This window comes from Apteryx mantelli, chromosome 2 (assembly GCF_036417845.1).
Source record: "Apteryx mantelli isolate bAptMan1 chromosome 2, bAptMan1.hap1, whole genome shotgun sequence".
Lineage (NCBI taxonomy): Eukaryota > Metazoa > Chordata > Aves > Apterygiformes > Apterygidae > Apteryx > Apteryx mantelli.
Window position 1 is genome coordinate 25,250,408 of NC_089979.1, and position 15,418 is coordinate 25,265,825.

A 15,418-nucleotide genomic window follows, 5' to 3' on the forward strand; every position below is an offset into this window, starting at 1 on the left:
TCAAAGCACAGACTGAAAAAGATCTTTTTTCTATGTCTAGGTTGAGAGAGATCAGCAAAAATACCTATTCACATGATTTTAAAAGATAAACTCAATAGAATTGGATAAAAGTGGTTTCAAAATGAAGTGTGGAAGAATAGGGCTTTGAAAGTTGAGTGCTGAAGACCCTTGAGAGTTTAGGACCCTTGAAGAAAACACATGAAATTTTGAAATATCCAGATAGGTCACTGCTGTAGTACACTGTTGAAGTGTATAATATTCCCCCAACACTCAAGTGTACTTATGTATTAAAACGATGGGTTTTCATTCTCTTTGATGCTGGGAAACTTCTACAGGCAGAGCTGCTTCACCCTGACATGTCTTTAAATTATAAACTACATGTTTCTTAAAAAATGTGGGCCAATCTTTGCCCTCTGCTTTCAAAGAAATGTGTCATTTTTTAGAATCAAATCTGCTACCTGAATTCCAGCTGAGTTGTAGGTCATACCTGTTGGGCATATTCTCATCTTCAGGGATGGTTGTTTTGATATATAGAATTAACTGAAAGAATACGCAAAAATTTCTGCAACTGAAAGTGAAAATCTAAGCTTAAATATGAGACTGGACACAATAGCTGCAATTCAGAATAAGAAAGTTTAAGTATATCCCAATACATCCAAAATCTACAGATCAGCCCAGCTGTTACCTGCTACTATCTTTTGTACTGCGTAGTAAGTAATGACTCTTACCTTCACTCAGCAGCAGGAGATCTAAAAAAATTATTAGATATCCAAGATACTGTACTACTAAAAACATTTAGTGTGGAGTTTAGATACAGGCTGGAGTATGGTTAGTTTACTGCTAAATTCAAAAGATCTGGTTTATGAATTGGGATGGTTAGGAATTCAAAATCTTTCTGTAGTTACATGAATGTTTTCAAAAAAGCTAAGATATTTAGTACTGCAAACATTTTATTACTGTGTCTTACAATTTTTCAGGAGTGCAGTCTTGGAAAAAAATCCAAAAAATGAAATTTGTATCTTATTTCCATCATAATATGCACTCAGGGAAAAAAAAGGTACCAGTAAGAAATCTCTGTGCCTTCAATAACACATCATCAGGGGCAGACACTGCATTTTTCATTGAGTTCAAAATGCTGTATACTGGCAAGACTTGCATGGAAAATGGAAGGAGATAGGTAAACTCATGTTCTCTAATAGCTCTTATTATTGATCATTAAGTTGTCATAAAAAATGCTTGAACTGTAGCTGTTATGATTACTTGTTGATTATTGTATTCCATTTTAAAAGAGAGACCCATGTGTGATGTAAGATGAGACATTTTGGTTACAATAATTATCTGGTTTCTGGTCTATTGAAATTTTGACAAAATGAAATTCTTAGATGTACCATAAATACGAATTTACCTATGGCTTTACCAAGATCATTGTCTTCCCTCTTTTAAGTTTTGAACTAGGATTGCCTGTTTTACCTCCTCAGCAATCTTGAAAATATATCTAAAACTTCCAATTTAAATGGAAATATGGCATTAATGACTGAGCTTTTCTAGAGAAAAACACTCAAATCCATACTGACTGGGATGCTACACCATTAGAGGGAGGAAAGGTCCGTAGTTATTACCTGGCTGCAGCATCTGTGAGCCTTTCTCAAATGTTTGGATTGCAGGTCCCTTTCTTAGGAAAAAAAGAAACTTCTTTAATATACAGCGTTAAAATTTGGTTCAAAAGAGAAAGGCATTGTGACTGTATATAATTGGTTCTCAAAAGCAGAAGATTGTTTTGTAAATAACAATCAGATAATCTTTAATCTTACTGTATTTCTTAATTTACCACTGGCAAAGTGCATAAGCACACTTAAACTTTATATCCAAACTCAATTAGGAGCATGGGTAATTTCTTAAGCACAGTATGTGGGTCTACTTCTTGTTACTGATTTGTTCCTCAGTTCTGTGGATTCAAGAAGTCCTTGACTGCTCTCACAATTAGTTTCCCCTGTTTCTATCTATGGGAAATCCATCATGATTTGTTAATTCATGTTAAGAGTGTATAGGTCTCAACAGCAATGTTCCTCTATCTTTTCCTTGGCTTGCCAGGTAGTAAAAAGCTACAGGAATGGCCTTCCAAGAGATGAGCTTTTGTGGTTTTTAGCTGCATAAAGAATTGCTCTGCCAACTCCTGTCACTGTAACTTTCCTACATCTATTGGACTTCATTCTCTCATAGCTCCTTGTGAGATCCGCACTACAGATCTTTCTCTGTTACAGCCCCCAATAATTATTATTATCAGTAATACTTCATTTTAAAAAACAGTCAGTTGCCTCACTTCCTTCCTACTAGTTGTCTAATTTTCATACCTCGGAAAAACACCAGGCTGCTGTACATCTGAAGTGTGGATTGTCTTAGTTGTTTGGCGTAAAAACTTCCAGCACAGAAACTGCCAGTTAGCTTCCCCCCGATCAAACTGGTTCTATTATAAATAACACCCATACGTCTGAACTGTAACTAACCTGACAAATAGAGTTTTCAGCTCCCAGATAATCTGATTTTTGTCACTCAGTGTAAGTGATTTAAGCCATACTTTTTGCAAGTGTGCCATCTGGAACATGAATTTCTTTCCCACTGCATGCCGTGAATGCAATATTCCCATTATCCCTTATAAGTGAGAGGTTCTCCCTCTGTGGCCCTTGATCTAGGTATGACTCTTTATGAATGTATCTGGTGTGGCTCCAGGAATGGGCTATGATATGGGACAGAGGGACCAACTGGTGCCTGACCCCATGGGAAGAAGTGACCCTTTTATGCTCTGAAAGTGGATAATGCCAAGACCTTGGGGTCCAGCTGTATAGTTTAGTCACAGCAGCCCCAAAGTCACTCACAGATATGTTGTCATCTCCCTTCTTTCAATTTTTCCCAGTACTTCCCTCCCATCCATTTCTGGAGGTAGCTGTATAGGGAGATTTTGGCATGGGCAGTAAAGTGGCTCCCCCACAGTGAACCACGGTCACCTGAAGCTTATTTTTCCACTTTTCCAGTCTGGTATTTCTTTTTCCTACCAACTCCTTTGAGCACATCATGGATGAAGATCAGTTTTCTGCACTAATTTAAACTCTCACAGCAGGCCATGGAAATGCTAGTCCAATCTGGAAAAACTGCCAGCCTAGAAATGAATGCAGAAGGTAACCTGTAGTTACACATTTTGCTCTGAATAATAGGAGGGGCATCTTCATGCTCTTGGGCAGCCAGGGAATTTCATTTTGTTTATTTTTAACTCTCACAGTAGCCAATCGAATGGAAGTTTCATCTCTGGTCATACTGCCAGTGAGGATAAAATGTAAAGCCGTAAATCTCCCTTCAAAGTGGGATTTAGATCCTTATGTACTTGGCCAAATCGCTCCAGTGGGTCCTTTGAGACATCGCATTTATCCACAAGAGCTAAATAAGTTCTCTGGTTTTGCAGTCGGGCTACATTCCTTCTGTGGGCATGACAGCAAATAACTAGTCTGTAATTAATCTGCCAACACTTCCCTTTCGTTTGTTCTCCTTTTCTCAAAGTTACAGAAGACCTGTTTGAGAAATGCAGAGTTAGGTCTTTCATTGCTGCTGGATGATTCCTTGAGCAGAGGAAGGAATATTCGTGGTAAGGTTGGAAAAGCCATTCTTTGCGTTATTCTATGTGTATGGAAGTCGATCAGTTTGGGTGTGGGAGAGAAAGATCCTTAGGCTTGTGCCAGTTGAATAGACAAAAGTGTGAGAAGCAGCCCAGAGGCAGACAGACCATGCACTTCTTATTTCTGATGGGTTCTGCGGGACCTGTGATTTCTAAATATTGACCCAGTTCTGAGATGGTACATGCCCAAGTGGAGGATAACTTCAAGAAAAATCCTGCTTTAAAGATATTTTCCATACTGTTGCAGAGAAATACTAGAAACTTGGCAACATGCACCAGGTAGCTGAAGTCTTGGGTGGTAGTTTGTATGCAAGTTTTATTACTAGGCCACTAGACCAGAGGCATCTTTTTCCAGTGAGTGGTAACTGTGAACATACTTTAAAGTGAGTTAACACCACAAATGAATACCCTGGCATGTCTCACACCCTGAGCCCTTCTCAAAGTCTCCATCTGAGTCCAGGCAGAGGAGCTCCAACCTCCCCTTGTGGAAACAGTATGATAAAATCTGCAAAAGAGAAAGCTGGTAAAATGGAAGGCAGAGAAGAAGCAGCAGCAGCAGCAGCAGGAAAAAAAAACCCAAAAGGTATATGAGCAGAACTACACAGCACTTGAAGTAAAGGGAGTGATTAGTTATTAGCCGCATGTAATAGTCTGCATGGGACCCAGAAGTGTTGCTGTAAGACTGGATCTGGTTTTTCTGCAGCATTGCTCTTATAAGCTGGACTTGCACATTCCCAAAGCAATGTCTTTAATTAGAGAATCTTCAATGGGCTCAAGTTCCACAGGGATGCCAGACTTGTGTCTAATATGTATATGCATTTCCTCTTCTTCGGTTTGATTTTGGGTTGCAGAAAAATATTGTGACAGTCTGCTTCTGTCAACAAACACCTATTTGGCTGTTCCAGCATTTCACATTCTACCTGCAGTAATGTCTCACCCCTTGTTCCTTCTCCTTTAACCTTAATTAATAGTTAGTGTTTCTTCTTTCTTCTTGTTTTCTTTTCCTTTCCCATCTTATCAGCTATACTCAACTCTTGCTTCCACTACTTCCTTGTTTATGCAAGGATTTTGTCTGAAAATGCAGCATTCCCTGTGGTCTGTATTGCTTCATGTTTGCTCTGTTGCTTCGTGCTATTTGTTAATCTAACGTCTTGTAACAGGTTTCACCTATTACTAGGTGGCTGTTCCCAGAAGCCAGCTGTGCTGTTTGGGACAGGCTATTAATGATGATGATTTAGGGCAAATGCCCAGTGAAGTCTAAAAGTAAGACTTCCAAAACATTTTCACTTGTCATCTCAGTGTACATTTATGTACAGGTTACATAATTATGTATGGGGTTATGTGCAGGTTACATAACCTGTACTTATATACAGGTTAAATTTGGATCAAAATATGGGTTTTATCTATTTCCCACAGTAGAATTTTATTTTAAACAAAAAAAATCTCTAGTTATGTTTGCAATTCAAAAACTGGAATTATTCTAATATGTGAAAAATAGTGAGAGATTTGCAATAGAAAGAGATAAATCTGTTCTCATTGTTCATAATTAGATTAAAAATAAGACTTGAAATGGGGATGGGTAAATTAAATCTTTCAAATCTTTTTGGATTCAGTAATTGGAAGTGTTGCAATGTAGGAAAAAATAGAGTGTTTATAAAGTTGCAGTATTCCTTTATAGACCCTTTTTTCTAACAGGGTTGATTCCTTACCATCCGACAGCTGCTGTTTTGTGGGCTTCAGAAATGAGTTGAAGTCTTCAGTATAATTCCAAGGATATGTATCAGTGCAGCAAAAGCTGATGACAACTTAAATCCTTGTTGCCAAGGATAGACAGGTGTATAAACTGAGCCAGGTGTGGCTTTTCCAGGTCAGGTCAAGTCATAACTCTACTGTGCAATGAAGCATGGGGTGAAGAGGCCTGAATTCACTCAAGCTGGTATTGTTCAAGCAGTGCAATGCAGCAGGGTGCAAAGATGCCAAGTCCTGGCAGCAGTTAGCCACGCTGTGACTATATAGCCATGAAGTTGGCCCATGCTCGCAAGCCCTGCCCTTCCGCAAAGCTGCTCTAGCCAGAGACAGCGCTGTGCTGTGCTGCAATCCTGCTTTCAGCTCCAAAGCTAGTGCCATCTGGTATCTTTGCACAATGTCCCTGTACATAGTGCAAACCTGGCCATTGCCAAGTGGTGGAGTAACTCCTTGCATATCCCAGTTCCTCCAGCCCTGAGCCTCTGTGCCTAAACTTACCCAATATCATAGTCTGTGCAGAAGCAGAAATAATAGCAGCTGTAACTTAGAGGAAGACGTTGTTGCTGGTGCTTCAGTAGGTGGCATTGTTCTCTTAGAGATTGCTTTAAACCAGTGCTAAGCATAGTATCAAATGCAGTGGAACAACTGCTTTTTTCCCAAACTGCCTTCAGGACTTCTTATGGACATAGGACTTCCTCTGCTGTGCCCTGTCCAGGGCTGCACTGCACTTCTAGCTAGGGTCCTCTATCTTATGAGCAGTGGGGAAAATGAAATATGCTTTAATGAACTCCATGACAAATTCTGCTTAATTTTAGAAGAAACAAGCTGAATTGTCATTCATGTGCCAAACTTAGAAGATTTGCAAAATTCATGAGAGTTTCTGGTTGGCAGGTGCTATACAAATGTAATTTATTAACATTAAAAGGATTTACATAAACATAGGATTTTTTCCTCAAGCTGTCAGTTCATCACCTTTCATGACACTAGAGCTTTGTCATTTTAAAACAGTATTATAAAAATTCTTTTATAAACAAAGGCTTTCCTTCAGCTTTCACTAGGAAATGCCTAAGTGCAATGTGCAATAAAAATTAGAGTTTATATGGCAATAATATACTTTACTTTTTAATAACAATATAAAAAAATAGTTGTAGAAAAAATAGTAATTAGTGCAAAATACTTATGGAAGACAGAACCAGAGACTGGTCAACTCAAAGTTTCAGATTTAACCACTCCCAAACATTAGAATGAGGTTTCAAAATCTACCTCCAAATTTTACAAATGGCCTATTTGTCTTGTAGTGCCCAAAGACCTATATTGAGTCACCCCATATTCCTAGGCATATAGAGAGGGAAAATGGTCCATCTGGTAAGATTAAGTCCAGTCATGCAAGCTAACAATTACAATTGAATAAGCAGTGCATTATCCATAACGCAAGCACGGATGTGATAAGAGTACTCCTGGGAGGTGACCATTCCTATTAAACAATCTGGCTGCCCCGTGTGAGCTGTTAATAAGTTCTTGTGTTGGTTGACTTTTGAGTGCAATATAAAATTGTAAGAGCAGACAAGTTTGCTATGAGTATCGTTATACAGAGATGCAGGTTGGTAATTAAAAAGATCATCAAAAGATTAGTGCTCTGTTATAGTCTTTGCAGTCAGAACAATGCACATCAACCATTCCTCTGCACAGAGTATACATCTTCCAAGTCACCAGTGCTGGTGACCCGCAGGCAAGTACTCCCTGAGAAAGCACATGCTCGTTCAGCAAATGCTCATTTTGAAAGCTTGAAGGATGTGTTCTGTCCATACAAGATCATGATGCACAACAAGAGATGAAGCAGAGGAGTCCTGGCCAAGATACAGGAAAGACTTTTGTGGCCTGAGGTGAACTATCCCTCCATCCCTTTGAATGTAGAGAGTAATTAAACCATTATTCTGGATGACTTTTATGAGATTGCACATGAGGGGAAAAGACAATAGCTTCCTGAATCCAATTTTCCTCCCACACAAGAGCAATCACAATCTGTCCCTAAATATTGCTGTGTTCTTGTAATCTATACACTTATTCATCTATCTGGAGCGCTGAAAACATTCTGTTGTTTCATTATAGAAATCCATAAGCTCAAGTAACATTTCCTAAATAATGTTTTAGAGAGCTGGTGGCTTTGAAAAAAATGAGGAGTTTTGTCAAAGGAAAACAAAACATACCAACTATAACTCTGCACAGATGATTTTGCAGCACTGAGGCCTACTTTTTCACTGACTGGGGGTTATAAATTATCTCAGAGTCATTCTGCTTCCAGTTATTCCATCTGTAATCATTCTAGTGTGGTTTCTAATGGAAATGCATACATATAAACATGAAAATACTTCCTGTCCATGTTGAGAGGAAGGTTTCCTGGGATTTATTTGACAGATAACATATCATGAAACACTTAAACAAATAGTAACTAACTAGTGTGTTTCAGACAAACTCTTCAAGCAAATGCATCTGTGCATGAAGAAAAGTAAAATATTTCTCATTTGATATGAGAATGATTTGGCTCTGAGAAGAAGCTTTGCCCTATACAGGACTTTTTTAATTTGAGGAGAAAAAGAAAAGTGGGCAGCTTTTTTGTAAACATCGCCTAACTTCCTCAGAAATCGTTGCTTTGCCTGGACTCATTTGACCAGAGCAGTGATTTACTTTGTAAACAGCCACCTCTGAGGTAGATATTTATAAGCAACAGAGAAAAAGAATTGCTTCTAGGGCGCAGTTTATCTCATCTGGAAGAATATACCTAATGCAAGTCAGGTGGGCAAAAGTGCCTGACAGTGCACGTGTCTCTCTTGAGCATGAAGTAAACCTCGTTCAGACAGAGGTCAGCTCCCTCCCCAGCTGGGGATGCAAGTTGCCCCACTCCTGACTGTAATGCTTCTCTATCATGTCTGCTCTTTGAGCTCTTTTTTCAGCCCGAACCCCAAACTCTCAAGTTGTCTAATATCACAAAGTTAATTGTGACTGTACTGCAGGGAAGCAAGGATGCTTAAACGGAGGATGGAAGAGGGACAGAACAAGAGAGAACGTGATAGAGGTCTTTAAAATCTTAAGTAGCGGAGAGAAAGTAAATGAGGAGCAACTGCTCACTGTCTTAGCAAAATAACTAGGGGACATTCAGTGAAACTAGCTTGTGGCAGATTTCATAGCAACCAAAGAAGGTATCTCTTCACACAACACACAAATTAACTGTGCAGCTCCTTGCCAGAGGACATCATGGATGCTAAAAGTTTACATGGGTTCAAATACAGGCTAGAAAAATCAATGAAAGAAAAATTCCCCAAGACATGACCAGCAATTCAGTACAATCCTTAACATGTACATTTCTGATAGTCTGGAGAATATTCTGGGCAAGTCAGGACTATATATGCTTACACTGCTCTTTCTTCCCTTTTTTGACTATTCTTTCTTGCACTTTTCTTTCTTCAACATCCATCGTTGATCACTGTCATCTGGATGGACCTTTCACCTGAACCAGTAGAGCTGTTCATACATGCACAGGTTTAGCTGCAGTATGATGAAAGCTAATCCACAATTCTTTCTCCAGTGCTTATCTTGTATGCAACATTTAATGAATGCTTCTCACCACAGAATTACTACCATTTTTCCTGTTTCCTCAATATGATGAAAAAGCTCCCCTTTCTCCGGAAGGCTATCAGTCTTTTCATGCAGCAAGGGTAAAATGTGTCTTCATGTTAGTGGGTTAAAATGCTTTTTCTCTGAGTTCCCAATGGATTTAGTCTTAATACTTCCTAACTGTTTCAGTCAATCTCTCTCTTGATAATCTGAGTCTGTGATCTACTCTTCTTCCAGGCCAAATACTCCCTACTTTTCTGAAGTTACCTCAGAGATGACCAGATCAGATGACCAGAAGATTTCCACTTGCAATTTATCAAATGAATTTTTAAAAGTAACAAAAGACTTCAGGTGACTTTATTCTGAGATACTTCAAAAGTCCCAGGGGTTCAGGATTCTTGGGCACCCATTTTAGAAAAAAACACATTTTTTCAGAAATTCATGCTAGGCTTTGCTTCTTCTCACCATAGGTACTGAAATGTTGGAAACTTTTGAACAGTTTGCCTCAATAAAATCAGTATATATAGTAACATTCAGTAAATTTGTAGAAGAAATAAAATGTGTGCTATATTAATATGCTTATTTCTAAGTAAAATGCAATAGTTAGTTAATTATGTCACTGATATTTACACACAGTCTGGTGCTCATCATTATACATAGTATTAAAGGAAATAGCTGCCACGTGGTGCTTTAGGTCTCTGGAATAGGGCTCCGCTGAGAAGATTTGGATTTCTGAAATTTTTCAGCAAAAAATAGATAGGGTTTCTTACAAAATATTTTTGCATACCAAAAATGGTATTTTCAGCCACCCTACTAAGTAGACTCTACCCAGAATCACCCTGGGTTATCCCACCTTTAATTTTACATTTTCCTCTATAATCTCAGACTTCTCAGGAAAAAAAAAAGAAAACACATCGTCAAACTCATCAGGAAAATGTTGCAAAGAGAGAATTATTCTCAGCACTTTCTGTATACAGAGTGAAGCAATCAGCAAGCTATAGCTGTTTATGAACACAGAAATCTTCTTTTTCCCTAGGTGATCTTTTTAATATTTGTGCAGTCAAGATCCCAACATTATGAGAGGGCTGTTGGGACTATCTTGAACTGGACAGGTGGTCATGTCAGCAGCCTTCCTTTTATAGCTGTTTTTAGGCTAGCTGCTTGCTTCTTTGCAGCTGAATATAGTTTAGGTTGCAGTTAAAGGCTTCTCAAAGCACCACAGCTGTGGAAGGAAATTCCACTCCTTTTGGCTGGGTGAATAACAGGAGAGCAGAGAAGTAAACATGAAATTAGTAAATCTGATTGTACACTCATTAAAACCACTCCAAACAACAGAACAGTAACAACTGTACATTTGGCAATGCCTGTCATCAGATTGGTACAAGTAGGTGGCTGGCCTTGTGTTCACCAAGATGAAATGAACCCCGAGTAGAGAATTGGTGCAACTAAGCATGTGCTACTTAAAACCTCATATTTCAACTAAATTGTCACTGAACTTGATGCATCGGCTCTGTGCTACATCAAGGAGAAACTTTATCCCAAATTATGAAAGGAGAGAAAAAAAAGACCAGCCACAAGAGAGAAGACATGCAGTAACTCTTTATTTCAGCTTTCAGCACTGTTAGTATTCTTTCAATCACCATATCAGGGGCTACGTATTGGAGAAGTTCCTGGACAAAGAAATTCCTGAGGCTCAGCACTCTTACCTGCAATACAGAGCAGCAGTAGATCCACTATTCCTGTCACGGCTTTGGCTTATTCTCTCCATCTGGTTACCCCTATTCACTTTGTGGTTACTCTCCCTCCCTTTTTAGGTAAACAGAGAGTAAGGCCTGAATCACAGAATGGTTGGGGTCCGAAGGAGCCTCTGAAGATCATCTGGTCCAACCCCCCTGCTCAAGCAGGGTCGCCTACAGCAGGTTGCCCAGGACCATGTCTAGTCAGTTTTGAGTATCTCCAAGGATGGAGACTCCACAATCTCTCTGGGCAACCTGCGTCAGGGTTCAACAACCCTCACAGTAAAGAAGGGTTTTCTTGTGTTCAGATGGAGTTTTCTGTACTTCAGTTTGTACCCATTGCCTCTTATCCTGTCACTGGGTACCCCTGGGAAGAGTCTGGCCCCATCCTCTTGACACCCTCCCATCAGGTATTTATACATATTGATAAGGTCCCCCCTGAGCCTTCTCTTCTCCAGACTGAACAGTCCCAGCTCTTGCAGCCTCTCCTCCTATGAGAGATGCTCCAGTCCCTTAATCATCTTTGTGGCCCTTCGCTGAACTCACTCCAGTAAATCCAAGTCTTTCTTGCATTGAGGATCCCAGCACTGGACCCAGCACTCCAGATGTGTCTCACCATAGCTGAGTAGAGGGAAAGCATCACCTCCCTTGACCTGCTGGCAACAAACACGCTGCCTAATGCAGCCCAGACCTTTGGCCACCTTTGCTGCAAGGGCATATTGCTGGCTCATGGTCACCTTGTTGTCCACCAGCACCCCCAAAGCCTTCTCTGCCAAGCTGTTTTCCAGCCAGTCAGCCCGCAGCCTGTACTGGTGCATGGGGTTATTCCTCCCCAGGTGCAACGACTTTGCCATTCCCTTTGTTGAACTTCATGAGGTTCCTCCCCGCCCACCTCTCCAGCCCGCTGAGGTCCCTCTGAATGGCAGCACAGCCCTCTGGTGTATCAGCCAGTCCTCCTAGTTTTGGATCATCAGCAAACTTGCTGAGGGTGCATTGGGTCCCATCATCCAGGTCATTAATGAAGATGTTTAACAGTATTGGCCCCAGTGTCGACCCCTGGGGGACACCACTAATGACTGGCCTCTGGCTGGACTTCATGCCACTGATCACAACCTTCTGAGCCCAGCAGTTCAGGCAGTTTTCAGTCCGCCTCACTGATGACTTATCTCTCCTGTACTTCATCAACTTCATCAGTTGTTGAAATGCTGAGAATTCATAAGACCAGCACCAGAATAAACCATTCATTTTGAGAAGTAGAAATATCTCATTCATGTTTGCAGGAAGAATCTTGAGACACTAGCCAGCAGCTCAGTCCACTTTATTTCATATGACAAAAATCAGAATTTTAATTATTTTGATGTAAATTTGTGTTTGTCTTAGGATTTCTTTATATACTCTGATGCATAGAAGGAATTTTTCAAATTTATTCTACAATTTATAGAATAATCTTTGATTTATAGAAAGGAGACTGAAGAACTGATGCATCTGGAAAACAAAGTTTGAGAAAACCTATTGAATGCTTCCTACCACCATCAGCACTTACCATTACAATTTTTAATCTATAGCTTTTTTGGCATCATCAAGTGCATTTCTGTTCTAGAAAATGTTAGAAAAAAAGTATTTTAGGGTTGGTTCTAACAATGCTCATTTCTAACAAGACATCAACAAGGTATTTTGCTATGAAAACTCACAAGAAATCCATACAGCTACCAGCCAAAATCCTGTTTTAGAACTGGGAGCTTTCATGTGACAATTGTACCATTCCACTCAGTGAAGAATGCAAATGGCTATGGAAAAATGTGATCCAAAGCTCTCTGAAGACACAGCAAGATATTTATAAAGTTCAGTGGGTTTTTGCTGAGACCCTTAAGAATGCAGAAATAATAAATTAATCAAATATTTACGTTTACCCATACAGAACTAAATACATTTTGTGTTTTAGAAACCAAATATACCTAAGATCTTTAGTTCAGACAGGAAAAAATGCAGCAATGCTAGATAACCTGTACATGTGTTGAAGAAAGAAATTTTTCTACTGGAAGTTCATGTAAATGTGGAAACAGCTGCAAAAAATGTGGGAGGATCATTGAAATGATGCAAATGCCAAGAAATCTTGGGGCCAAGATTAATTCCAAACTGTTTTAGTGTACAGATATTTGCCCGTGTTCCTTCTTAGGCATATTTCTAAACAATATCTTTAAAAGTTTATTCTCCCAAAATATATTAAACAGGACATAAAAATTAAGATATTACATATGCTTATATTAACTGAGTATGTCATAGCCTTTGGGAAAATCATATCATAATTATTTCTTCCAGAGAAGGTCATCCTGTATCATGTGCTTTATAATAGAGAGAGGTTTACATAACACAATTATCCAAACAACTTGTATGACATCAGTTAAGACAGGACCAGGATTTCTCATGGGGGAGTTCTGGATTATTTCTGTATATTACACAACAAGACTGCTTATAACAAAATGCTTAAATGGTGTTGGGAGCAAGACTCAGCACCCAGGACTCTCTGTCCCACATGAGTACCCTAACCATGGGGCTATGCAGCCACACTTCCTCTTCTTTCTTTCTTTCTCTCCCCGTGGATTCTTGCATACCTGGCTTCACAGTGCCTGAGTTTCTTCTCAGCCTCATCAGGAGGGTGGAAAATGGCCCTGCCAGCCCAGCTGATAACCTTGTGTTTGGGGCATTCATATGAGCAGTGGGAGCTGTGAGTTTGAATCCCCTTAGAGCTCTGGTCTCACAGTTTCTGGTCAATGCTTTTATCATTAGACAACTATACAAAGAGCGAGTAATGTCACCTCCTCAGTGACTGGCTTCTATTTTAATAGTCTTTGGACAGCATAAGGTATTGCTTGAGCAGCTAAGCTGTTTATTGTCCAAGGCACTTACCTGCTTCCATTAAACCATGTTGAGATTTAAGATTAATGCAAGAGAAGAGATAACTATTGTGGTCCAGATTTTCATCTTAGCATCTCTGGTATAAATTCAGTGATTAAAATTTTAATGATATTCTCTTTTCCTTGGGATTTTTTTGAACTGTTAAACAGCTCAACAGTAAACAGTTAAAAGCTGAGATAATTCAGGTTTTATCATATTTTACCCTTTGGCCAAAATGGACTTAACTGAGAAAAGACTGAAAGAGTATTAATGTAAAGTAATGGCATGAAACTCTGTGTAAGTCAAAAATAATTTGTAATTATGGACTGGTTGATGAGCTGTTCAAATTGTCATGGTAACTTAATAATGACTATTTTGACTTGCAGTTGGCAAACAATTAAGTACAGTAAAACAGGAGCACACTGACTGAAAGTAAAACAGTTAAATTAGTTAAAAGGACTTTTACTGTTCCAACGACATGAGGACGCTGAACTAAGTTATGCTGAGGTACTTAGCATCACAGCTGGCCCCATGCATTCCACAAACTCTTCAGTGCTTTCTTCCAGGTGTTGTCCATCCTCTTCAGTCATCCTAACCTTTGTGTAATATTCTGTCCATACTTTCTTTGTCTAACTCAAACACTGCTAGGCAGAGGTAGTAATTTTGCATCCTGCTTTTTCTGCATTAGTTATATTTTACAGCTCACTATCCTGTTCATGTCAAGGAAATGCAAGATCAGGGTACCTAAATAACCAATAATCTGGTTTGGAAGTAAGCCTGTAAGCTCATCAGTAATAGAAGTGTTCAGACAAATAACCTCTTCTAGCAATAGAGTGACCCTACCCTTACGGACATTTTACAACCACTCTTGAGCCTTCCAACATAGATATTTTCTTGTGAACTTTCTGAACCTTTTTAGTGACCTCTGAAATTCATACCCCATATTGAATATTTCTATAGAAATGCATATGCCTTAGGATTTTGCCAATGGCTAAAGTGTCTTCTGAAGGTGTCTTCTGAGGCTCCTTGGGGTCATTGACCCATGTGTGAGTGAAGCGTCCATAGAGCAAAGCAGAGTGTTCACCTCCCAAGAGCATGGGAAGAGCCTCACTAGGAGGCTCTTCTCCTACCTAATGGACCTCATTTCATGCAGAATGCCTCAGAGAGTGAAGAATATCATTTGTATCAGTAGACCCTTCAGCAGACCTCTTGAAAATGACAGTATCCTAAATGCTGAAGTAGTAATATTGATTAACTACAGTAGTCTTAGGATACGTTGATCTAAAAGAGGATCTGAGCACATCTGAGATGTATAGATTTGGGAAATGGACAACTTTTTGGATCAAGTCCACTCTCATTTCTTATCAGCCCTGAGGAAACAGACTCTGAATCTGAAAAGAAAAAGCCACAGTTTGGGGCTTAGCCTTTAAAAGAGTGCAATAAGAGGGCTAAATCATCATAAAAAGTACTTGATTTATTTTCAGGCTCATCTCCAGAACAGATTTAATTACTAATTATAGTGCTTCATAATCAACTAATGAATACATTTCAGTACAATTCAGAAACTAGTGCCTTTTTTAGTAACACAAGGATTTTACTAGAGACCTTGCTACTAAACAAATGATCAGCACTAGGGAGAGGATCCTAATTCAAGTGTCATTTATAGTTTACATGTTTTAGCAGTGTGATTTACCGAGGTTACATTGTGCCATATATTTAAGACTTTTATCATAATATTTATTTAAAGTTCTATATGTTATTATAA

The 15,418-nt window shown here is 39.2% G+C and overlaps 1 protein-coding gene across 2 annotated transcripts in view; it reads left to right on the forward strand.

The window, feature by feature from the left end:
- The window catches only part of LAPTM4B (lysosomal protein transmembrane 4 beta), a 61,691-nt gene that overhangs the window by 44,038 nt on the left and 2,235 nt on the right, over positions 1-15,418 (forward strand). The window contains exon 7 of one of the 2 annotated variants that reach the window (XM_013941904.2): positions 9,260-9,358. The exons of the other annotated variant lie outside the window; for it this stretch is intronic. Within the exon in view, the coding sequence (XP_013797358.1) occupies positions 9,260-9,283 (24 nt within the window). The 3' untranslated portion in view covers positions 9,284-9,358. Of the gene's footprint in view, positions 1-9,259; positions 9,359-15,418 lie in introns of those variants that run through there. 2 annotated transcript variants of the gene reach the window in all.